The sequence below is a fragment of the Pezoporus flaviventris genome, unplaced genomic scaffold (assembly GCF_033815535.1).
Source record: "Pezoporus flaviventris isolate CSIRO_AGI_PZ_B2104156 unplaced genomic scaffold, CSIRO_AGI_Pfla_v1 ptg000066l, whole genome shotgun sequence".
NCBI lineage: Eukaryota > Metazoa > Chordata > Aves > Psittaciformes > Psittacidae > Pezoporus > Pezoporus flaviventris.
The window spans coordinates 2,234,807-2,251,671 of NW_026892614.1; the positions used below are offsets into that span (position 1 = coordinate 2,234,807).

Consider the following 16,865-nt stretch of genomic DNA (forward strand, 5'->3'; position numbering starts at 1 on the left):
GCTTAACTGCTTTGCTCAAGCAGTGCAAGAATTATTTGCATCTTCTAGACTCAAATTTTAAACTAGAAAATGACAGAGCAAGGAGACAGATACTGTAATCTTGTACAATATAAATACTACCACACTGATTCAGGACAGATACCCTCATTAAATGCCAGCCATCTGCACATATAACTATACAAAATATTTAAGATGCACGTTTCTCATGAACTGCTACTGAGAAAGTACTTAAAACCTTACCAACTTTATGGACATAATGTATGAATTGCCTGTATCATTACTGCATTTTATCTGCCCATTTCTACTACCTTCTCTACTGCACAATAAAAAATTAACCGAGCGCACTCACACGGTTCCACTGATTTTTTTTTCCAGATTTCTTTAAGCCACATGAGGATGCTTTAAAACCCGGCTTTGAACTGTGTATTAAATCATCATTAAAGTTGTAGAGCAGAAATAGAAGACTAATATGCCACGTAGTACTGCGCTTTCCTGACATGGGCACCCAATATGAATGGGATCTGGATGCCCGACTGACTAGAGTAAGCCTCACAGTATCTGCTATCAACATTACCTGACCATTAAGAAACAAATCAAAATGCCAAAGAAGCTTGCACTGGCCACACAGCCCCATCTCTTTTTCTGACAAAATCTTCAGACTGCTGGCTCTCAAAAACCTTTGAGGCATCATCCAAGCTAATGATCGCTAGGCTTTATTAACTCCTTTCATTACAATCTTTGTCCTATGGGCACACTTTGGAACAGAAATACTTTTTACCACAGCGATGATTCTGGCGAACAGGAGGAGGAAAAACCCCGCTATTTGGTGTCATAATACAATTCTTTATCTGAACATCTCCTCCAGCATGCAAGCTGACAAGTGCATGAGGTAAAAACTCTTTTTTGGTATGAGAACTTTTCCTGTGTCTTGACAGATTTATTGTTCTGATCTTTCTTCAATGGTTACATTAATGCTAATAAAATACAAAAGGTTTATGTCTTCTTAATACCCTCCTGATGGGAACCTGCCTACAAGATAAGTAGGTCAAATTTCTAATTTTCTGTCTCAAATACTGATATATGGTAGACTTCAGGGGAAAAAAAAAAAAGCCATGCTTGAAGAGGGAGGCAGAATTGCACAGATGAATTCCACCCAAACATTCTGCCTTCAAAGCTCTTCCAAGCAGAAGAAATGCAGAATACTTACAGAAAAGAGGCTTATATGTAATGTGTAGTATTGACAACTATTGCTTACACAGCTTCCTAGGAAGGGACAATAAGCTGAAGTGAATGTAGTGTGAAAGAACTTGCTGGTTTTGGCTGAATAGTTAATTTTCTTCACAGTAGTTAGTGTGGAGTTATGTTTTATTTGTGGTTAAACCGCAACAAATATTCACCTAAGCAGCCTGGTGCATGTGCCTTAAGATGTCACACCATTTCTGGGCAATATTTTACAGTCAATGTTTTCTTGTCAATTCCCATATATATCCAGATTCCCACATGCAGACTTGGAAAACATGGTAATTTATTTTAAAAACTAAAGTTTGCTGAAAATTCAAACCCTGGAGAAAAAAACCCTAACTCCTGGTACAGGTTTATTAGTGTAAGGGACTACAAACAAAATATGCAGATCACTGAGTAAATAATGCAAAAAACATTGGGGGAAATTAAGGTAATTCTTCCCTTCTGCATATTCAACACAGCTCAGTTGTTACATAAATACAGGCAAAATTATTTTGGAAACACAGACTGCTAGATGCCTAGATGCCTGCTACTACCTAGATGCCTGCTACTACCACTCCACAGGAGATTATGGCTTCCCATAGTGGTGCTGGTGGAAAGGACCATATGAGCTCTCCTTAAATCATGCAAAACCAAGTCTGAAAAATATCTGAGCCAATGTGGATAACTTGGCTGCCTGCCTGAATGAGAGCTCACATGATTCTTCATCTCCTGCAGAAGCAGCAACTTCAGCTTGACAATGACCTAACGTGTCACTACTAACAGTAGCTCTGTGAGAGATTATCCATCTATATCCTGTAGAAATAAAGTTACTGAAAGGACCCAAAGCAGGTAAAATTTAGTCTCAATGCAAACATCAGCTGTCTATACTACATCTTCGATCAGTTTTCTACTCAATACTCTGCACTTAAAAGAGGGATTTCCAGATCACAATCGTTAGAGTTAGATCAGACCAATTACTCCTTTATGTCTTATGTTTACAAAATTTAACAGAAATCATGTATTTATGGAATTACGTTTAACAGAACTTTGAGATTAACTATGTGACATACAAATCCTTTTATAGATACATTTCTGACAGCAAAGTGACAATATTCCTATTTCACTTGGCATTCATCAGATATAGTTGACTATTTACAATCATACAGCTACATCTCACACAAAATCTAACTCCTTGACCCCACAAAACACGTACCTGAGTTGCAAGATCTTTTGGTTGGTGTGGTTAACGAGGCATGAGCTGTACTTGTGCATGGCCCACCTGGAATCAGAGAAGATCATATGTCTCAAAATACCACCTACATTTCATATTTACAACCATGTCAAAATTAAACTTAGGAATATAAAACGCTGAGGAGCACTTGTCTTTGAAAAGCACATATGGAAGTAGTCTATTACTCTCAGTATTTCTTTCACAGCCAAGTCCAAATATGTCTGAAAAACTAGATGATAAGTTGGGACAAAAAGACAAGTTACATTATACTTCATAAATATTTCAAGAGGCAGTTTTAGGAAAATACTGTAAATAGCAATTTTTCCAGCCTTGACAAAGTCACTGTTTCTGCCAGAACAAAGGTAGAAATCCATGTAACTAACAAGTATTGCAAGGGACAAAGCGATCACTTCCCTGATGTCAACAGCAACCTTGTCATTGACTCCAGTGAGATACCGGCTTTGCCTCCTAGCTTATTCTCATTATGTTTTCCAACTGTGGCACAAGAATATGCAAACATTCTGTGTTTAAGTTTTTTTGTTGAACTCTGGACTCTTGCTCACTCCTCTGGTATCTGTTTGCTTTTTGGCTTTTTTCTTAATATGCATCATTGTTGAAGAGTGCTCCAGAGATCTCGTTAAAACAACGACCAATTGAGCGTATTCAGTGACTTGCAGTAAAAAATAAACCCCATATAGGGAAGACAAGACAAATCTCAAGTAGCATGACCAGTGGTAATAACATATTTATAACACATTTGATAATTGGATATTACAAATTGGATGATGCCAGAGAGCCTGAAATTAAGTTAGATCTAGTAGAGTTTGCCTACCGAAATACCAATAATCAAGCTTGCACTGGACTGCTGGTGATACAGTAACACTATGCTGGCAATACGATGCAAGTCTTCATGGCCCGAAAAATACTTTTTTCCTTAATTCTTTTTTCATCCCTCACGTATCTGGAAAGCAGCACTGGGGCTCTGGCAATCCTGGTTTCTTGTTTTTTTTTTTCTTTTCAAGTATTTTGAAGTCTGGCCTGTACTGAACTGTTTCTTTTTGCTTCTCTCCAAGATGCTCCCCTTCAAGTTTTGATCCCATTTCTATTTTTTCATTAAATGTCAGGTCTTGGGTAGCTGTCTACCCTATAAAACTCACAGCACTGTAACACTACAAAAAAGGTAAAGACACTTCTGAAATTCAGAAGGAAAAAAGTGAGGAAATTATTTCAGTGCATTTGATTTCAATGAAATGCTCTTGGGACCAAAGATCTCAGTGAAGGACTGGTAAACTTCCCCAAGTTTTCTGTTCTCCAAAAAGTCCCTTTAGCAACATACATATATCTTTTTCTAGGCTAGAATATAAAAAAATGAAAGCATTTTGATTTATGTTAATAATACTATAGTAAAAGGCTCAGAAAATGCCTAATCTAGGGTTTGGTGCACTTGGGAACAAAATCAATACTGCAACAGAACCATGTTGAAAAGTTTTGGATATTCAACAATTACACAGCAACTCTGTTAAGTCAGTCTCGACTTTCAAAGACTGAGTATAGAGTATTTCAATACAGAATTTAAGTAAACAAATTATACAACAGAATATAGACTATATCAAAAAATACACAACAGTGTATGGAAATTCAGTGAATTGACTTCAGACCACAGCTACCTCTGAAGATGCAGCTGCTTTTCCTATACAACTGTAGTTACATTATCTTGGTTTTCACTGACTAGACACTGACAGACATCATCGCTGTGGGCTATCAACACTAATCTTTGCAATTACTGTACAGTAAATGTTTACACTAGCTGATATTTTCAGCATCCAAGTATATACAAGACATTTATTTCTCACTCTCTAAAGCACAATAAATTGGTACATATTCTGCACTTCCCTATGTCAGAGTTTTTCTTTTATTTGGTTTTCCTCATTAGATATTACTTTCATATAGCTTTGATTTGCATAGCACAGCACCAGAGTTTCAACAAAAAATATCTTGGGACTTGCATGCACATACACCAGTGCCCAATAACCAGCGAAGGCAGCATCTCCTTCCTTCTGCTACTGTTTCTGTTCTACCATTAAAAATGCCATGCATAATTCAACAGTAGGTTGTATGGGCTTGACTGTACAATTCTACATGGAAGGCACTACGTTGAATCTTTTGGCATTTTCTCTGTATTATTTTAAACAGGGCAGTATATTTCTCATTGCTTTGAAAAAAAAATCTGTATGAAAAAAAGAGGGAAGCAACGTAACAGTAGAACACAAGTCCTTCTTGGCTGTACACAAAGGTAGGCTTATAATTTAGATGATTCAGGATATATCTGCACCTTCATTCCCCCCAAAAATAAGTGTTCCAAATTTAACTGTGGTACATAAAACATTTCAGAATACAGTGAAAGGCCATACATGTCTAACTCCTAACATAACCCATGGGGCTGCAGACTGCTGTTTTTTCGCAGCACAAACAAGAGATTAAAATGGAAGAATAAAGATACCTTTCTACTCTATATCCAATTAACATATTAAGCAATAGCTTCTGCTATTTTTTTCCATTGTAAGGTTTCTGGCATTTGCAACTCCTCTTCCAAACAAAAGCTGCCACTGCCCAGCAATAATGTAATCCCAAGAGAAGATTAAAAATGCAAAACCACTGAAAGCTACTGAAGAAATTACAACTGTGAGAATTGCTGAGTTTGCAAATTCAAACACAGAATTAATGAAGGCCAAAAAAGATCTTTTAACTAGAACATTATCATATATTAAAACAAAAGGTCTTGCAGCTGCTACGGTTTTGGCTTTTGATATCCCTAGCTTTCTGGGGCTTTCTGTTAACTGTACTCTAAAATTTGGAAAAACAGGTTCAAACCAGTTCCTCTGCTAAATCTCTAAAGTAGTAGAATTTTACATATTACTTATATTTCTATATAATGTTAATATTGTTACTATTATAGGCTATTATAATTTCTCTATGTTTAAACTGAAATTTAGAATGCCTTTCTGCATTGTCTGCCCTCCCTTCCTGAAAGTCAGTAACAATTAGCAAGTACCACCTGCCCCGTAGGACATATCCTGAGGCAGGGTAACTTTTCATTTCTTCTTCTGAAGTCTTGGTAACGTAAAGTGACGCTACTCAGTCAGAACTGTGCAGGAAAAAGTGAAATACCAGGGTAAACTCCCCCCTGCTCCTGCTGTTCAAGGAAGTGCTAAGTATGAACCCAGAGCACAGGTGTGAGGTGTATTAGAACAGCATTTGGAAGTGCTTACTGAGCAGTGGATGAGATGCAGAATGGAGTGCAACCAAGCTTGTAGATGAGCACAAACCCTCTAAGTCAGATAAAGAAAAAAATGGAAAAAATGAGTGAGGGAGCCTGAAGCTCAGTGACACTTGATCACAGTAACACAAGCATGCCTGAATACCAGTTTTGAGCTTTTGGTACTGTGATGGTTCCCTCCCAGAAAAAGCACACCAACTCTCTGCATGCAATGGGCCAGAAAAGGGTAGTAAGAAAGAGCTGAATTTCTTTGGACTTCAGCAGTGTAGCCAAGACAAGGAGAACTTCATGGCTATTTCAATGCATGGAAGAACCCACCTTTGGAAAACTGTCCAAACCAGTAATCTAGTTGTGCATTTCCTGAATAGGTAGAGACATAACCTAATTAATCTACATAATTGAGTTTGAAGACAGTCATTGATTTCAAACACCAATACCTAAACAAATGGGAACATAAATCTCTAAATTCAGCCTGCACAAACAGAATATACTTTCTTTAAGGAAAGAAAAAGGCAAAAGAACTTCACAGCACTTGCAAACTGCTTATTTGCTGCAAAATGGGTAAGCTGCATTATAATTTAAGTGATGTCACTACTAAACAGATAAGAGGATTACGTCACATGCAAACACATACTTTTAAAAATCTCATCTCACAAACCTGCCATTATTTACTTTTGTGGATTTATTTACATGTAGCTTTTGGAGAACTAAGCGAAACCTGGACTGCTTTGCTGCTACTGAATGGCTAGTAGGCTTAACAACTGTAGCAAAGTAAATGGAAACAGGAATCAGATTCCCCTTTTTTCTCTGCTGTTGTCTCACTCTGTTACCTGCTCTTCCTCAGTTTCCTCATTTGTAAAACAGAGACGGCACTTTCGTACTTTATAGGTGTAAGTCAAAGTTTAAAAAATGTGCTTTTGAAATCGGCAGTTAAATTATATTTTTATAAATCATTTTTCTGTAACCTTGATAGCTCTGCAGCTCTAACCCACATTTTTATTACGTGACTGTGTTTCTGTTTCCTGTTCCATAGGGTCCTTTCACTTTAATAAATGGGACTCCAGGATACACTGTCTACTCTGCAGTGTGAAGTGACTATAAATCAGAGGGAACAATCAACAGCGATACCACTCCTCTGGTCTTCATTATGTTTCAAAATTATCATGCCACAGACGTGGAAAGAAGTGTTCATTTCATAAATCTATGTGCAGATCTTTTTTTAAGATGTTGTGGGAGCCAGAAATGTTCTTTAAATGAAACTGGGTCTGTAGGAATTAGACTGAAATTTACAGAGAGAGCCTCATGCCATAAAAGATGACAAAGGTGACAAGTCTACTAGACACTGTTTTGTTCAATCTACCTGTATGTTCTGTACTGCCACCTAATTCTAGTGGCATTTCTCAAAAGATGACTCAAACAGCCCACAGCCCACAATATGGTTTTATATTTGAAAGTATTCCCGCAAATTGCAAGAGAAAAAGTGTTTGCATCAATACTAAGAAAAATACATATTTTGTGATAAATATTCACGAGAAATCCAGGTTTGATAATAATCCAAATGAAAGCCTGACTTGCTGTTAACATTAAAAAGAGTAACAAAAGGCTATTTGTACATAGCAACTAATGAAAACAAGACTGAAAGAAATTAAAAATAAATCCCTCAAGATATAAACCACCTTTTGCTACTATCTAACTTAATAAAAGTAAAAGCCTGAGAAAATAGCTAGTTCTTATTCTGTGGCACAGGAACCCAAAGATGCCTGTAATACTAAAAACCAGCCAGGCGCATACTCTATATGAGAGTTCCCTATAGTCAGAATTAGGAGAAAGAAAAAAGGAAAAAAAGACAAAAAAGGAGAAGAAAAAAGAAAAAAAAAAGAGTAAAAAAGGAGAAAGAGAGAGAACAAGAGAGGGGAAAAAAAAAAAAAAGGATGTACAAAACTGACTCCTACTGCAATAAGCAACTGAATTCTCTAGGCCAGGGCATTTAGTGAAGTATACAATGGATAGCATCCAAGAGCAACTATCATTTGAAAGATCAATATCCTTACTTCAAAGCCACAAAACACAATTAAGGATACCACAGTAATAATTCAAAATCTGAAGTATTTTCAGGGCATACTCAGGGAAGCTGCCATCTGACTCTGCTGACAAATCCAGGCAAAACGCAAAAACTGTGAAGTTATTAAATATCAGTACAAAACCTTTTGCACAGTGTCAAAGAGAAGGCCATTCAACAAAAAAGAAAGAAAAGAAAGGATGCACTTTGCTTATTCATTTTTTGTAAGGTTATGTTAAAAAAAAATACTTTTTTATTCCAAAGACAGAAAAAGATATCATTACTTTTCTACTACTATAGGCTTATTTGGCTTTTTACACAGTCATGCTTCAACGAGCCAAGAAATTCAGAGTATAAGCATTCATTAAGTGCAGTAGAAAAATAATCACTCACTTTTCTGCCAGACACCTTTTACAAAAGCCTGGTACTACAGCTGAGGCAGAGATACACTCCTTATGTACACATAGTAACTTCACCAACATAACTTCATAACTGGGGGTATTTCAGCGCTTGTAGCACATGCAAATGCTTAATAAAACAAACTATTTCAAAACATTTTCAAACTTGAGATTCTTACAAGCCTAAATGTTTGAAATAAACTGATGGTGTTTTAAACACAGCTTGACATGCAACAGTTCAAGTTGTGGAGGGTATACAACAGCTAGTCAAAAGTTACAGAAATTAAGGCCTGAAAATTCATATTTGGTCATTTAAAATTCAGCACACACAGCCGTTAGGTATGGTCAGTGACCTGGGCTGAAATCTCTAGTGCATTTTTTGACATTTACAGCAGTATCTCAGATTTCTGTGCACCTTTTCATAATAACTTCAATGTGGAAATGCATTTAACTGTTCTGGAAATGCCAGGTACTCGTTTTGTCCTTTTTCAATTGTGGTTCTTGCTAATTCAAGGAGGCCAGGAAGTGTTAAGCACATAATTAAAATAAAATCTTGTCAACTGAAGCTAAGAACTACTGAAATACCAAATCTGAGCCAGATGCCAGAGTCAGAGTCGTTCTCATTGACATTTCTCCTGTCACATAACACCACAGTTAGTTTTAAACCTGCACAGTGTTAGCTTGAGGTCTATTTATATAGTGACAGAAAAATAATGTGACAGCCCTAAGGAAAGCAATGAAGGCCTGAAACTATGCAAAATTATTCTATATGCAGTGTGACCTTTTCTTTACCAAAATGCATAAAACCTTCCTTAATAAGTTAATTTTTTTGTAAGACTGCTGGTGGCTGAAGGTAAAGAGAGGAAGAAGTGAGGGCCACTGTCAAATCCCTTTTTCCTGCCTCTTAAAAATCAACAAATACCATGCCCACCCAATAACAAAAGGAAAACTTTGGCAGAACAACCAGCTCATATGCTGACTGACACTGAAATTAACTACCATTAGGACCATGGACAGGAAGTGAGGGAAGGGAAAAATTAGAGTAGAGGAAAACTATCCAAGAACTTGAACAGAGAAACTTATCTGCACATAAAGCATCTGAAAAACAAGAGTTAGACAGATTTAACCATTAGTTAAGAAACAGATCATTAAAATTCATGCAAATCTAGACTTTGTAAGGCTATGGCAGTACCAATATACACCTTCTATACAAAAGTTTATTTCAGAAAACTTACTGCAACTGATGAGAACTGAAGGTTCTGGATAGTAAAAGGCAACTAAGAAGTATACGTGGGGCAGGAAAGAAAAAATAGAAAAACTAAATCATAGAACATTCCCCCTCCCCCCAAACTACAACAGCTTTTTTTTTTTTTTTTAATTGATGATAGATAATACTTCATAAAAAGAAAACATACGTGAAGGAGGAAAAAAAATAAGTCTGTAAGTCCTGAAGCTTCCATCACTGTCTCTGGGCATAAATATTTAACACATTTTTGTTGATTCTAAGACTAAGAATTACCTCCAGCTAGGTAATTCGTCTACTAGGGGACGAGATGCTAATCAGTAAGGCAGCCACTGGGGTAGATGACTGCTCGTAATTGAGGGTGGCAGGAGATGGAAAGTCACTACAACCTGGTTGGGTATATAAGACACTTGGGAATGCAAATTCAACTGTCTCAGAAAATCAAAACAGTAACAAAATCAGGCAGAAATACTTGCATATTGTTGAACTGAACTCCTGCAAAATTCAATCCAAGGAACTTTTCTCTTATATCACCCCCTGTGTGTTAAAAAAGGAAATGGCTGCTTAAAAACAAGTACAAAAAGTCCCCTCACTTTCTTTGACACAGAATATGAATCTTACCACATAAGATTTCTATGGTTCTATTCAGTTATCGGAACATGAATGGAATTTGTGAATTGCTTAAATGACTTGCTGCAATTCTGTCCAGTCTGTGCACCCTATGGACTCCAGTACTATAGCAAAATCTTTGACATGAGACTGTTCTCAAAAGCTTTAGAGAGAAGAGAGGGGAGTGGAATGCACCCCGAGAATCCTTCCCGAGTACTCCATTCTTTCCACGCCTTCATAGGGATTACCATAATGATCCCATACATTGATTACTGGTGAATTACCACAGTTCCATTCAGAACAGCACACAGCTGTACATTATTGCATGGCACTGCATATTATTAATCTTTGAGGAACACAGCTGCAATAAGAACAGTGCATGCTTTATAGAACTTGCTGCATAATAAATAAATATTGCACAGAAAAAGACACCCTCAAATTAAAATCAAAAAGACATTTGAAGTTTGGGTATTCTTCACTACTGGAAAGAACCTTCCATGCTAAGGCCATTATCTATCAGAAAAGCTCCATCTGTGTACAATTATTTCCGATAAATGATATTAAGCTTCATTAAAGAGGTAGTGGGGATGTGAGTGAAGACAGAGAGCTCAAGCTGTAAATAAATCTCTTCACTGTATTTTACTTAAAATCACCCCAGCAGGAGGTCATAAAGAAATTTTTTTATAGGTAATATTTTCAAATGCTCTGCAGGCTGTGCTGCCTATTATCCATCACCTTCAGTGTATGTTCATAATCTTGCAACAATTCAGGATGAAGGACACTATTCAATTTCTTTCCCATCCCAGTAATCACCTTCCCACTTACACCCAAGTCCTTCTTAGCCACAACAGAAACACTTCGTTGTAACACAACTGAATTTCTAACTGAACAATCTTTCAGAAAACCTGACCCACAGGCACTGGAGAAGCACCCTGTAACACCAAAAAGTCTATCCTGGCTAATAAGCCAGCAGAGGTGCTGAAGCCCCCTGCCCTGTGGAGGCCCAAATGTGTTGCTGAAGCATGAGTTTTTGCTGAATTTTCTAGGACGGTTGTTTTAAAGCCTTGTTTTTACAGCAAACTACAGGATTCCCCAGGAGAAGCACTGGACAGAAGGAAGAGATGATGGGCGGTCAGCAGCAACTGTGTATGCGAAGGAGAGACAAAAGTTACACGGCAAATTTACTCTTATTACACGAGCTGGTATCAGAACAGTCACGTTTGAACCTTGCTATATTTCTGACAATATTCTCACATGCAGATAGAAAACAGTAACAAAAATATTATTTTCCTTAGTCTCATAAACTGCCACAATCCCCAAAATGACAATCTGTGATTTGTCCACAGCCAATCTGCAAGAGTAAAAAAACATATGCAAATCTACATACCTGAAAAGAGAATAAATACCTCAGCAACTTGGCAAAACTATTTATGCAGATAGTTAATGCAAGTATAGTATATCAAAGATTTTTCAGTCCTAGTGCTTTGTCAGCTTTGTTACTTCCAGCAGTTGCCTCAATGTTGAGGAACTGGAGTAGTTCTCTCAAATTTCCTAACAAAATAAAAGCCTGTTTTTCTTGCAATGTGTATTTATCAGCCATGCTGTAAAGTAAACTCAGCTCGAGAGGGACTGTCTCCATAGAGCACCTTCTAAACTAAAGCCACAGCTGGAGGAAAATCAAACTATAAATTACACATTTAAGCTTAAGTTATAGAATGCAAATTTTAAAACTCAGTACATTAGATACTGAATGAATTTACACACTGGTTTAGAATAATCTAAATTACAACTTTATCTCACTGTGTTTTGCTAATCTTTGGTATCTCATCTTACCTTCAGGGAGAATTTTTGCCTGACAGTTCAATAAAGAAGAAAGATGGGTCATGAAAGGAGAGACGGACTGCCACATGAAACTCAAGTTTTATGCAAACAACCTAACAGCAGTGTGGACAAATACACATTACAGCCAGTGCTTTGTGCAACTGCAGTAGTTTAAAACCATAAGGTTTTAAAGTCAAATTTCACAAGATACTGGTGTTTATCCTACAATATATGTATTTATTTACTGGCAATGTATGAAGGAGTTTCTCAATATGAGAGTGCCTCAAATCATAATGAAATTGTATACTGCAGTTCAAACAGCTATAAGGTCAGTTAGAAAATCCCATAACACCTTTTAGTTTGTTCTTTGGTTAAAGCCATGAATGTCTAAGTTGTGAGTAACATCCAACCCTTCCCCTTGCCCCAGAAGACAGGTCATTGACTTCCAAAGGGAGTCAGTGAAACATAAGCCTGAGGACAAGGTAAAATGTTCATGTCTCCTTTGCTGTCACTCAGGAGTCATGCACTTACATTCCTCTTTGCTCGGTGAAGTTACATTCAGTTCTGTCAAAAGTTGCTGGTTGGAGTTAGCGGCCTGCATGGTTAGAGAGGTATTGCTGTTGTCACTGTTTGTTTCTCCAGAGAACAAATCTGACTGGCTGTTGCTTGTGCTGGGAGTAGAGTCATCGTCCGGCTGTTTCTTCTGGAAATCTGTCAAAACCAAGATTTCATACATCATCCCACTTGCTCAATCTCACCATCCAACTTTATTGCAAAAAAACAGCCCAGCATAACAAAAATAATCACAAAATACTGCCAGAGGTATCATCATTGTGACCATTCGTATATCTCATACAACACAAAGAGCAGTCTTCAAGTTTAAGCAGTCTTCAAATTTAAAATAGCTGTAAAAACTTATTTGTTCTTGAAGAACAATACATGTTTTCAGAACTACACAGAGGTCTTGTTTCCCCAGCCATTCAAGAACATCCAAAGCTTGCCACTGCATACATCAGTATACAGCACATGGCATCATTTTAAAAACAGTTCACACAAAACACATACATAAAGGAGCAAACATCCAACGAGGAAAGAACTAAGGCATGAAATACGTGTGTAAGGAAATGTTACGCTTCTCTTAACACAATCCTTCTCCTTCCTGTTATATAAAACAACACCAGTAACAGTTTTGGCACAGCAGACAGCTATGGTTCTGGGTTGGCATGGGGGAGCTGGTGAGGGGTTTGCCTTTGTATCCCATGTTTGGTGGGTGTTTGGTGGTGGTGTTCTCCCTTCTTCTTTTTGTCACTTACCCCAACACTGGCATTCAAAGCTGCTTATTGATCTATGACCATGGAATTAAACATGGGAAGTAAATCACTACAATACATTAGAACTATTTACAAATGATCTGATTTCAAAGTTTTTTTTTTCCAGCAAGTGCCAACTCGCACTAGGTCTCTAAACTGCACCAGCAGTCCAAATTCCACAGCCCTGACAGCTGCCCTCCTCAGGCTTATCTTGCCTCCAAAGCAGACTCAGGTTTGAGGGAACATACTCTTTAAATGCAAATCATCCCTTGAGGGCTTTTTTCCCAAACAAACAGTCCTGATACCTGATTGCTACAGCGTTAGTCTCAGTTCCTACCAGCTACACTACTGATTTCAGTCTGGCACAGCTCTGTCGCTGGATGCCCCCCGGGAACACCCATCCCAGCCAAGTGGATTTTGGTCTGCTTAACGTCCAGTTACTCTCACAATGCAAAGGCACCTCTTCCTTTTAAAATGACAGATGAAGATGAAAGACATCATCACCTCTTCGTGTTCCTAAACACTTTTTTCCCCCTAAAAGTGGCATACAAAGTCAGAATTTAACCATTACACAAACACATACATAAATGAGTATTCGGTTGCTCATTATTATGTCATGACAGGGAGGAAAACAGAGGAATCCATAAATATTTACAGATAATGACATGTTAGAAACATGGATGATCAATATGACTGAGATTGGAAGCACTGTTCCTAAAAGTTGATTAAGGATTTAAGTTATTTGCCAGAGAAATTAAGCTGTAACTTTTGCTGTGAAGAGTCAGCAGTCACCAGAAGCTTGAAGAGGAACAACCTCAAAGCCAGGAGGAGAAGGAAGGTGGCAGCAACAGGAAATAATCCAGCTCCACAACACAGTGCTGAAGAGCTGGTACGATGCTTTTTGTCACGGGTGAGTTACCGGACACAGGAAGATGTCCTACTCAGGACTCACTAGTTATCAACAAAGTTTCAACCAAGCTGGGCTACTGGATATTACTACTACGTTTGTGCAACCAAGAAAGCTTCAACCACTTGGGATTCTGCACCAGCCACAGCGATTATAACTGGAGCCACCATCCCATTAGATATCCTCCACCCAACTCTTCATGCCCATACCAAGGCCACAGTCCTGACAGAAGGGCAGCTCACAACTGGAGGCATTTTGGGAACCATCAGTCTCTAGCAGTCTATAAACAACCAGTACAGAATACAAATTACAATTGTGCAGGTTGCTTGCTAATAAAAGGTGGCTAAAAAGATTTTAAGTGGTTTTACATAAGATTGCATTCAAGGCAGTGCACAGAACAGCTGTGCTGTGCGCACATATTGCAAGTTGAAGCAACTCCATCTTCAAGGAGCAGAGCAAATATAATGGTTATGCTCAATATTATACACTGCGAGCAATCTACAGAATGCATTAGAAAGAAAGTGGAGAGTTACAGAACAGCAACAGATACTATGAAATCCATTAAAAATCAGCACAGTTCAAAATTCTCAGCCAGCTGGGATAGCTGCAAATACTTTACTCAGGCTGCACTTCCTCACTCCAGTCTCTGTATATGCCAAAGGGCATTTACAGGGAAATGTAAAACATTTTTACAAAGTGGCCTATATAATTAAAGTCCTGACAGTCCTTTCACAACACTATGGTAAGTACCAGTACTACACTGTGTGTCCCAAAGCTGCAAGTTTAAGAGCACGTTGACCAAAGAGGGCTGGGTTTTCGTTTTCTTGTGAAAAACTGTTCACTTTTGCAACCTAAATAAATTGATAAATTCTCCAACTTCAAAGGCAGCATGCCAAAAACGGTCATTCAGCGACAGCATTTCCCAACATGATTACTAGTGAAACACTTCAGAGCCATCACATAGCAGCAACATCCACCAAGGCAGTTAAATGCCATTTGCATTCATGAATCCAGGACCTTGTGGTCAGAACTTGCTTTTACTTAGACTACAAATCAATTAACTTTCACAAAAGTCATAGTCTGCTCAGTTGTGTGGAACCTGAGAACATCCCCCGGATCTCACTTTTTAACCACTTTTTCACTGCAGACTTAAGTACTTGAGGGAAGTGTTTAGACTACTGTCCTGGGTTCAGCAGTAGCAGTCATTTTTTCTCCTTCTTGGTAGCTGGTGCAGTGCAGTGTTTTGACTTTCAGCTCAGGAACAGAGCTGATAACAAGGATGTTTTGGTTTGGCCAAGGACTTTGTGAGCCTCATGCTCTGCCAGGGAGGAGGGGAAGCCGGGAGGAAGCAGAGACAGGACACCTGACCCAAACTGACCAAAGAGGTATTCCATACCACAGCACGTCATGCCCAGGGATGTAACTGGGAGTTAGCCGGAAGGGCTGGGAGACTGCAGGGTTGGAGGAGGTATCGGTCGGAGCTTGGTCGGGCTTGGGGGGCGAGTTATCGGTCAGCGGGTGGTGAGGTGTTGTATTCTCTTCCCTTGTTATTTCCTTTATCATTATTATCATTGGTGGTAGCAGTAGTGATTTGTGTTATACCTTAGTTACTAAACTGTTCTTATCTCAACCCGTGGGAGTTGCATTCTTTTGATTCTCCTCTCCGTCCCTCCGAGAGCAGTGGGAGGGCAAGAAAGGGAGGGAAGTGAGCGAACGAATTACCTGACTGGGTTTAAACCACGACAACTACTTACCTCAAGCACCAGAGACATATTAACTATAACCGGTTATACTACTTACTTACACTACAGCAAATTACTAACAGTTGCCTCCATAATGTGGTGTCAACAGCAATACAGGACCTATATATATAAACATAGTTTTTATAACAAACTTGACCTAAATTATCAACAGATTTCTAAAACACTGCTTCATAATTCATGGTCCAGTATTCACCTAGGACAAAAACAGATCCAATGATATACTGGATCAACTGTATTATATTTCCTCTGCATATTGGTGGATGGCATTTGGCTTTTGCTAATGAGGACTCTCGTTAACACAAATAACTTGCAGATCCATTTGATCTCCCCCCCACCCCAGCACAATAAAAGCTGGCAACAATTACAGGAGAGCCGGGGCTTAAGAAACCCAGTTATGCTTTAACTCTTAATAAAGCAAAACAAAAACACACACACACAATACAGACAGGACCTTGGCATGTTCTGAAGGGGTGGCTTTATTCTGATTAAAATCAGAATGTAATTCTGGTGACAGAACAATGACCTCTCCTAATAGCCTCAATGAGAAAAAAAAACAGAACAAGAGTTGGCAAGGTATTTATCACCATTTCCAGAAGTTTCGATTTATCAAGAAATGCATGCAAAACACTTCTTTTAATTATTATTATTTTTATTAAGACTTTCACTATGCTGGTAAAATTTGTGCCAAAATGCACAATAGCTAACTGTAAATCCACCAAATCCATGTTTGTCTTCTCTAGCTAATGAAACTCAGCATTGTAACTTTTTATAGGAACTTCAACTGGTACCCAGGTTTACTGGAAACAAACTTTCTCCATTTGTTAGGAAGTATGTTTTCTTTTTCTTCTCAACACCCTCTCCTTTTCCTCACTGCCTTCAGTTTTGGTGTTTTTTTGTGGTTGTGGTGGTTGTTTTCATTTTTGATATTCTGGTGCTAGTTACAAGGCAAAACCAGCACCAAAATTAGATGTGTAAATTTCCTGCATGGGGGAATAACAGAAGGAAAGATCTGTCAATAAAATG

General features: G+C 38.2%; 1 protein-coding gene across 3 annotated transcripts in view; it reads right to left on the bottom strand.

The window, feature by feature from the left end:
- The window catches only part of ZFAND3 (zinc finger AN1-type containing 3), a 141,885-nt gene that overhangs the window by 33,842 nt on the left and 91,178 nt on the right, over positions 1 to 16,865 (bottom strand). For 2 of the 3 annotated variants that reach the window (XM_061470930.1, XM_061470932.1), the window contains exons 4-5: positions 12,394 to 12,573; positions 2,438 to 2,503 (exon numbers count right to left, since the gene is read on the bottom strand). In XM_061470930.1, coding sequence (XP_061326914.1) covers positions 2,438 to 2,503; positions 12,394 to 12,573 — 246 coding nt within the window. The remainder of the gene's footprint in view (positions 1 to 2,437; positions 2,504 to 12,393; positions 12,574 to 16,865) is intronic. The other variant, XM_061470931.1, reaches the window with a different exon arrangement.